Source organism: Euphorbia lathyris, chromosome 7 (assembly GCF_963576675.1).
Source record: "Euphorbia lathyris chromosome 7, ddEupLath1.1, whole genome shotgun sequence".
Classification (NCBI taxonomy): domain Eukaryota; kingdom Viridiplantae; phylum Streptophyta; class Magnoliopsida; order Malpighiales; family Euphorbiaceae; genus Euphorbia; species Euphorbia lathyris.
In genome coordinates this window covers 42,069,414-42,078,853 of record NC_088916.1, presented here as the reverse complement: position 1 = coordinate 42,078,853, position 9,440 = coordinate 42,069,414, and the positions used below count along the sequence as shown (strand labels likewise).

Sequence of the window (9,440 nt, the reverse complement as noted above, 5' to 3'; positions counted from 1 at the left end):
CAATTAGTAATTGGCAAGTTGTTACAACAACAAGAAAATATTATCCTTTATCCAAGTCTCTAACTCTTGAATCCCATTAGACATAATTACACTAAAAAAGTTTTATCGAAAAGACACCATTTCTAAAACTCTCAACGTAAATAAATAACTAAATAACTTTTGCTCATATAAGTATAAAAATGAAATCTTTTTCTTAAGAGGATTGACTTGAAAATGCAGTTTTCAATCCTATTCTAATTAGAAAAAAAACTAAGTAGGATCATAGAGATAAATTGTATTGGTTACAACAAAATCACCTCTTTTTTCATATTTTCTTTTGGTGCTCTTTTTTTAGCTGTGGAAAGCAAGAAAACAAAATGCATTATTGTAAATCTGGATCAAGTAAGGCCTTACCAAAGGTGGAGGTATCAGCTACTTTTGTAAAAGCATACGCAACCTGATTCACAGACCCCCAATATAGTTTGCAATACTAAATACTACTAGTTAAGTACTGTCATATTCCCTAACACATTGAAGAAAAGGTAGACTGGAAGTTGCATAATAAATTTACTGGCCCTCTTCATCCTTTGTATAAGAAATAGAATATTCATGAAGTTATCTATTTCATTCAGTAATTAAATTTTTCGAATAAATAAAACTCGAACTAATCACATAGTTCAGAAGTAGTAATAATAATAGCATATATGTATTTGTATTTTTCTTTAATGACTTGTTCCCAATTCAAGTTTAAAGATCTATATACGTATGTTTGGAAGCGAAAGATAAGTCTAAACATAATACATAATTATAAACCTAAATTTGGAAACACTTGATTTAGCAAACTTTAAAACTGACATAGCACTTGAGCCAAACTTATGTCAACAAATAAAAAGGCCAAAAGCTTAAAATTGATGAGTTCTAGGTGTGTTATAACTTATAAGTTCATGTACAATCATGTATTAAGCAACTAGGGGGATTGAAGTCCATATTCATGCTCTTACAGTCCACCATTTAAAACCAATTCAAATAGCTGTGAGCTTGTTATCAGGCAAGGTAAGGACGTATCACAATCCAAAAACACATCAATGAGGACCAGCGCAGCGCACCTTCTATGGACTCTGGCTGTGGAGTCCTTCACAGGCTCAGGCCCACCTTGTTTTTAGGGAAATTTACCTCCTTCCAATACACCACAAGTACATCATGCATCAATATGATCATTTGGCCCCTCCCTCGTCATGGTTTGTTGACTCAATTTATCCCAAAACGAATGTTATACATTTTTTTTATTCAATCAGCTCAAAATAACACATTTCAACTTGTCCTAATTTCATGTCAAATGTCAAAATAAAGAACCAAATCGATATTCAAAATTCATTTTAAACCAAATTTACTCTACAAGCTAAGTTTAGAGGTTACATTCATTCCTTATCCGATAGTCCTGGAAGTCCAAAAACAATTTTAAAAAAAAATAGCTGAAACTAGTTGAATCGGCATCCTGTAAATTTCTCATTCTAAAACCAGACTTAACAAAATATCCATCAGAAGCAGTTCAAAATAAGGAGAAATAGACATTTATGATTCAAGCATGCTTGTTGTGGCTCTTTTGATGTGCATTCCACTGAATCAGCATCCAAATAATTGATGTACCTTATTAAAGAAAAGGCTAAATTAATAAAGATCACAAGAGAAGCATAACGATTTAAAAGAAGTCTTAGTTGAAGTCAGCAATCGAATTTTAATAGGAAAACAAGGATAAGAATTCGTAGTAAGTTCAATAGTAATCCAATGGAGGTGATAATAAAAGGTATTACCTGCAAAAATGCCCACAGTTGACAAATTTCCAATTGCCATTGTCTGGTATACTAGGTATTCAGTCAAGAAGTGTCCAAAAGCATAGATGAAGGATAAGAAAGTTGCCAAATAAAGTGGCTTGTTATCAAGGTTGAATGCACACAGAAAACAAAGTGTGCAAGTTAAAAGTGTCCAAACTCCAAATGTCCTCCCATGAACTTCAGTCACTGGAACACGCAGCATAATTTACAATTATAAAAAAATAAGACATTTAAAGGAATTCACATGAGATGTAGCTATTATAGTTACATACCATTTGATGAATGATTTTCATTTTGTTTTGTAGCAATACAAGTTTCTTCAGCATTAGAGACGAAAGTGTGCATACATAGATCTCAACTCAAATCACAGTGCAAGCAATATTATCGACGTGGTCACCAATTTCATTGTATTTGTACTTCATCAGTTATTATTGCTATCCCTATACATTTCACACGCTTTTTCTAGGCTCATGGAAAAAAGAGGTGAATGTTAATTTCGACATACTTTTCAATTGCAAATGTGATTTAAATCTCACTGCAGAAAGAAGCACATTTACAGGCTAATAGAGCCATAGCAAGAAACGGTGTGTTTTGCATCTAAGTAAAATGGTGTGTTTCGTATTAGTTCGAGAGTTTGTTAGACTTGTTTTTTCTCTGTCTCCTCTCCCTTTCAGTTCTGTTATTTATTGAGCTGTATATAAACAAATTGTAATAATTAGATTCATTAATGAGAAAGTTAGAAAGTTGTTCTTCTTCTTCTTCAAGTTATCTATTGCAGGGAAGCATGAACATTCCATTGGAAACCACCCTCTCATTGTTTTCGTTATTTGCAATACAATGTTTCTCTAATGATACACAACACCTCATACATGCACTCAAAAGAACTATATCACATACATTGGGGGACAAATCTATATAGGTTACCCTGAAATTGGACAATCCTTATCTTTTTCAGCAGTAGTAAGCCTCCCGATGCATGAAATTTTAAACATTTAGGTGCCTCCCCAAAACTTGTATTCGCATCCCCATATGATTTACTTATACAATCCAATCATCACAATATTGTCTCCTACGCTAAATACAGTCAGAGAGGCATTGCGCATACATGAGTGCCAAAGAAAAGGTTCCAAATCTGCATTGTGCTAATAAAACTTGTTGTTTTGTCCAATTTTATTCACAAGTCAAAACCCATCATCTGCACTTGTTCAAATGCAAACACACACCCTCCCTCCCTCGTAATCTTGGTAAGAATTAAGGGTAATTCAATTTTAAATATTATACTTGAATCGTCCCTATGAATCGAGATCCAAATTTTATTGGTTATGATAAACTGTGTTCCAAAGCACTATTATTCATCTTCTTGGTTTTGACACTTCCACCAAAAACAATCACTCTAAACTATCAAATCAAATCTTCACAACGCCTATATATAATATCTCTAACCAATATCGAAATAAAAAGCCAAATCTTCCAACGTCCACCTTAAGAAAACCAATAATTAATATCCACCTACATTAACAAGTGCAAGGGAAAGACAAAAGGGGAAAAACCAATATAAAAATTCAAATGAAAATACTTCAGTTATATCCAAGTAATGAACTGGGTGCCAGCTTACTTAAACCATAAACTGCAAATTAAATATTTTCCCCCTTTTTGCATTGGACAGATCATGAATAACTTTGAGATCTCTTGGTGGAGATATTTTAAAAAAAAATTGAGAGAGGGAGAGGGAAATTGAAAGCTTACTGGTAGTTTTGGAGAAGACGGCGAGCCTAAGAGCCCAAATGTCGAAGAAACCGAACCATACGGAAGCCAATCGAAGTGAACCCACCAGCATCAGCCACCATCCCAACGCTTTCATTTTCTATTTTTTCCTTATTCTTCGAAATCGCCGAGTTTCTCTGCGATTCAATTCGAAGAAATAATCATCCAATTTTCATGCACCAGAACTACGCCGTTTTCTCATATCCCTGAATGCTAACAGTCTCACGTTTGGAAAACACCTGTGAAGCCGATGCAGTCAGAGGCGGAGGAGCTGGCGCTGGGTGGGTTGGAGAAGGAGGCCGGATGCGATTTTGGGGGAGAAAGAGACAGCTGTTTGTTTTTTTAATTTAGGGTTGGATGCAATGCAAATCTTTGTTTTTTAATTGGTGCTGCTGAAAACTTTTTTTAATTAAATTTTTTCGACAGAAAAAAATTAATAATAATAAGTTTAAAGACCCGGGTCACACCGGTTCCCGGGCGGACCGCGGGGTCCTAGGTTTACCCGGGTCTCTCCGGTTTGTTGGATATAGTCCAATCCAAACCCATATAAATCCGCACATAAAATGAAATGAGTTTGCCGATCCGTATTTATATTATATATAAATAATAAATATTACCCCAATAATCATAAATCATAATCTTTAATGAGATATTTGTCCTTTTAATACAACTCAATATTAATAATTAGTTTCTTCTATGCTTACTTTGTTTTTTACAAAGTAAGTTTTACTTTGTTTTTTCACCATTGAATGAGCTTACTTTGTCAAAGTTCATCATCATCCAATGGTGAAAAAAACAAAATAAGCTTACTTTATCAAAAATAAAGTTAAGTATAGCCTAACCTTAATAATTTATTGTATAAGTATATTGAAACTGTGGAATTGTTTTCATCTGCTCTACATATATACATACCCTTTAGAAAATCACAAACTAGCTTTAATACTTTTTGCTCCCTTAGCTCCCTTTCTTGTTCCATCACTAGGGATGTAAACGAGCATTGGTAGTTCGGAAACTATTCGAGCTCGGTTCGATGAAAGTTCGATCAAAGCTCGGCTCGATAGGGCTTGACTCGAGTTCGGGATCGGCTCGAGCACTAACAAGCTCAGTCCGAGCTTCCTCGGGTTCTCGCGAGCAGGCTAAATTATTTTTAATTAATCTATATATTTCATTATATATATATAATATATTTCATTGATTATTATTAGTTTTCATCACAACTCAAATAAGATTTAACCCATAAAAAAGATAACACAAAAAAAGCTTAGACATTTGAGTCTTTAGCGAGACAATTAGATTTTGATAATGAATAAAATATATTACAAAGTTTAATATATATGTCATTATTTGAAATTTTTCTCCAAGCTTGTGTTTTCCAAACACTATATTTCATGCGGTTTGGAGTGAAACGTTAAACACTCTTCCGAAAAGCTGAAACAAACACCATTTAAGTCATACCACCAAACTTAATTTTTAAATATAAAATTACAATTAAGTCATACCATCAAACTTAATTTTTAATATGTCATGCTTCTATGTATATTATGATTTTACACTGTAATTTAAAAATTCTAAACTCAAATTCATAAATCATAAATCGTAGAAAATATATTCTAGACTTCTAATTTATAAATTTCAATCCTTAAAATATATTAAAAGTACTGATTTTACTAGTTTGATATAATATAAAATTATGACTTGACATAATTGTAAATAAGTTTTAAAAGATGAATTTCTATGTAATTTTGCCTTCTTTTTTTATAGTACGAATTGGTCTGAATTTAAACATAGTAATTTGGGTCAAATACATGAATATCATAAATAACTACAAAATTATAACTAAATCATATTATCAAACTTAATTCTTAATATGTCATTATTTTCTATATATTATAAATAAAGTATAATTTTACACCCTAATTTAAAAATTCTAGACTAAATCTTCGAAAATATATTCTAGACATCTAATTTATAAATTTTAATTTTTAAAATATATTAAAAATGCTAATTTTTCTAGTTTGACATAATTCAAAATCATTACTTAATATAGTTGTAAATAATTTTTCAAATCTGAATTTCTGTGTAAATTTTCCTAGTAATTTAGTGTGAAACCCGTTTAAATCCGATCAGAACTTGATCCGGCCCAACCCAACCCAACCCAAAAACAGATGTAATGGTATGGGACGATTTTGGTGCTCCAGGTTGACAATGTAATTTGATTACTTATCTGTTAAGTCTGTATAGTTAATTGCTATATTATGTGGGTTACATCAGAGTGACATAATAAAGGTCAAAATTCTCCATCTCTCTCACGGGTGCTAAATCCATCCCATAACGCCACGTGTCTTGATACAGCAACCAATTAATCCATTTACATCGAACGATCGTAAATGATTGAATAAAAACATCAGACGTGTGCAATTAAATAGCATAGAAGGGAAGAGATTCCCTGCAGGTGGTTGGAATATGAAGGGTAACTTGGTCATTAAATTAAGAAAAAGATATGTGAAGTTTGGAGCCTACAATGTAGTTAAATCCGGGATTAATGTGCAAAAATACCCCTAACGTTTTGGGTCAGGAGCGATTTTACCTCTAACGTTTAAAATGGTGCAATTTTACCCCTAACGTTTGTATCCAAGAGCAATTTTACCCCTAACATTGATAAATTGGGTCAATTTGATAAATAATTCATCAAACTGTCGTCTCATCCTTGAATATTATCATCTACACTTCATACGCGTGTCATTTTATCAGTAACAAATCACAAACATATGTTGGGATGTGAAAAAAATATAAAAAAATATAATGTCTTTTATACGAATTAGACAAAAAAATTCAAAAAAATCACCGAATTTATAAATATTAATCTCCAATTCTATTATTAAATTATAAAAAACATGAAATCCTTTTTTTAGAATGAATTGATATGCAATTTGTGCAAAATAAAGAACAAAAATATATGTGTTCTATAATAATGTCTGAAATTGACCCAAATTATTAACGTTAGGGGTAAAATTGCTCTTGGTTACAAACGTTAGGGGTAAAATTGCACCATTTTAAACGTTAGAGGTAAAATTGCTCCTGACCCAAAACGTTGGGGTATTTTTGCACCTTAACCCTTAAATGCGAGATAGCGTCAACTTCGATCCGACTGGAAATAATCGCCAGCCTGTACACAGCTGTAATCCACAGCCTGCTCTCTCTCTCTCTAGTAGTAGAAAAAAAAACAGAATAGAAAGAGAGGGAGGTGAGGTTCATGTTTAGGTTTTGGTTTTATCAGAATCGAATCGAGAATCCGAAGGAGAGATCAAATTCTAGAAGAAGATGAATTTTATAATGATACTAATGGTGGTGTTTGGTAACGGAGCCACTACTGTTGAGCATTGCGCACCGTTTCTTCGCCCATTCTCTTCCTCCATTCTCTGCACACATCCCTATGTTTCTCAGACTCTTTCATCTTCTTCTTAAAAAAAATTAGCCCCATTCTCTCTGCTCTCATTTTTTTCATCAATTTAACAAAGGAAGCCCAGAAGAAGAAGAATCACTATTAATGGATCCCTGTCCTTTCGTGCGCCTCACAGTAGGCAATCTCGCTCTCAAAATTCCTCTTGCTACCAAGCCGGCTCTTTCTGTAGTTCACCCCTCTTCCTCTCCTTGTTTCTGTAAGATTAAGCTCAAGAATTTCCCGCTTCAGACGGCGGTCGTCCCCTACATTTCGCCTGATAACAACCACTTCCCCGACGGTCAACTTCACACTCTTGCCGCTACCTTCCATCTCAGCAAGTCTGACCTTGAGCGCTTAGTCGCTAAGTCTATCTTTGCCGGTAAACTCTGCTTAACTATCTCTATTTATACTGGACGCCGTGGCACCACCTGTGGAGTTAACTCCGGCAGGCTATTGGGGAAAGTTTCGGTTCCGTTGGATCTCGCCGGAACTGAGTCTAAGGCTAGTGTATTTCACAATGGATGGATTTCTGTTGGGAAGGAGACTAAGAAAGGATCTTCTGCAAAGTTCCATTTGAATGTGAAGGCAGAGCCCGACCCCAGATTCGTGTTTCAGTTCGATGGTGAGCCCGAATGCAGTCCTCAGGTGTTTCAGATCCAGGGAAACATTAGGCAGCCGGTTTTCACTTGCAAATTCAGTTTCAGAAGCACTGGCGACCGGAATCAAAGAACTAGGTTAGTATTATTGGCATTCGACAACTCACTTTTAGGGTTTAAGCGATTCTTCTTGTTTGATTCCTGCTCTTTTTTTAACTCACACGATTCTATGGATGAAAAGGCATGTGTTTAGTTTGTAATTTGAAATTGTTTGAAAGTGTAAAGGTACTGCGAAATCTTAAATTTTGATATTTGGTTTTAAGTTGTTTAGCAAAAGAGTGACTAAATATTCCTAATTGAAACTGTAACCTCTTTTTGTGGACATTCTCATAGCTGGTTATCTAAACTGTTTCCATGTGTCTCTGTTGCTTTTACAGGTCATTGCAATCGGAGCATAACAGTACAAAAAGCTGGCTTAGCTCATTTGGGAGCGAAAGGGAACGACCAGGCAAGGAAAGGAAGGGATGGTCAATAACAGTACACGACCTCTCCGGTTCACCCGTTGCCGCCGCTTCAATGGTAACTCCATTTGTGGCTTCTCCTGGTTCAGACAGGGTGAGCCGATCCAACCCAGGTTCTTGGCTCATTCTGCGCCCTGGAGAAGGAACCTGGAAGCCTTGGGGCCGTCTTGAGGCTTGGCGCGAGCGCGGCTCTTCTGATGGACTAGGTTATCGCTTCGAGCTTATGCCTGACACCAACGGTGGCATGAGTGCCGGCGGCATTGTGTTAGCTGAGTCTACTCTGAGCTCAAACAAAGGCGGTAAATTTGTAATTGATTTGGGCGCAGGGTCTAATGGACGGTCAACTCCGGTGAATTCGACATCGCCGGTGTGTAGCCCGAGGAGTAGCGGAGATTATGGATACGGGCTATGGCCTTACTGCATGTACAGAGGGTTTGTGATGTCGGCGGCAGTGGAAGGAGAAGGGAGGTGCAGTAAGCCTGGGGTGGAAGTGAGTGTGCAGCACGTGAACTGCACGGAAGATGCAGCTGCTTTCGTGGCATTATCAGCTGCCATTGATCTAAGTATGGATGCTTGCATGCTCTTTTCTCAACGGCTGAGGAAGGAGCTTTGTAATGACCGCGATTTACTTGGTTGATTTGGCTATCATCCGTCGTTTTGTTTTAGCTAGGTTTTGTTTTTTGATCTGGGTGGATGGATGGATTTTGAATTCCATCACAGTAACTTTTCACTACTAACGAGAGAACAACTTTGTACAGTGAGTGAGAGATAGCTTAGACAGGCACGCTTTGTTTTTACTCGTGTGGCTTGTTTTAATTGTTTTTTTTTTTTTGAGATATTGTAGTCCTGCTCTGCTGACTTCAAAATCTTTAATTTAATTCATCCTTTCTAGATTATTGTATGAGCTGGAATTATTAGTTGGCCACCAATTTGATTATAAATTGTAATTACAACTCTGGCCAAATTTTGTTTTCTTTACTGATGATAGAAAGAAATATTCGAAAAAACTAAAATTCATTATTTCATTTAAAAGGTGCTTAGAACTAAAAAATACAGATGGTTGTTGGAGATTGGACACAGGAGCTGTGCATCCACGTAATCACTGATTACCAGGACCTCATTTTACAAAATAATAATTTTATAATAATTAAAGTTAGTGATAGCTGGAATGCACTTTTGGAAATCCTTGTTGGCATAGAATAGAATCATGAGGTGGTACGATTGATTAATTGATTATTCAGCTAGATTAGGCAACTTGCACATTAAGAGCGTAATTTGATAAAAAGGGGCCCGGCCCCTCAACAGC

The 9,440-nt window shown here is 35.5% G+C and overlaps 2 protein-coding genes across 2 annotated transcripts; one reads left to right on the top strand and one right to left on the bottom strand.

Moving 5' to 3' along the window:
• Positions 1–1,336: 1,336 nt before the first annotated feature.
• On the bottom strand, positions 1,337–3,942 carry LOC136201466 (ergosterol biosynthetic protein 28). The gene is made up of 3 exons (XM_065992134.1): positions 3,558–3,942; positions 1,791–1,997; positions 1,337–1,626 (listed from the first exon to the last, which is right to left on the bottom strand). The coding sequence occupies exons 1-3, from the start codon at positions 3,670–3,672 to the stop codon at positions 1,559–1,561; spliced, it is 390 nt and encodes a 129-aa protein (XP_065848206.1). The 5' UTR covers positions 3,673–3,942; the 3' UTR covers positions 1,337–1,558.
• A 2,806-nt stretch (positions 3,943–6,748) lies between these two features.
• On the top strand, positions 6,749–9,030 carry LOC136200966 (uncharacterized). The gene is made up of 2 exons (XM_065991473.1): positions 6,749–7,751; positions 8,051–9,030. The coding sequence occupies exons 1-2, from the start codon at positions 7,123–7,125 to the stop codon at positions 8,769–8,771; spliced, it is 1,350 nt and encodes a 449-aa protein (XP_065847545.1). The 5' UTR covers positions 6,749–7,122; the 3' UTR covers positions 8,772–9,030.
• The last annotated feature ends 410 nt before the right edge of the window (positions 9,031–9,440 follow it).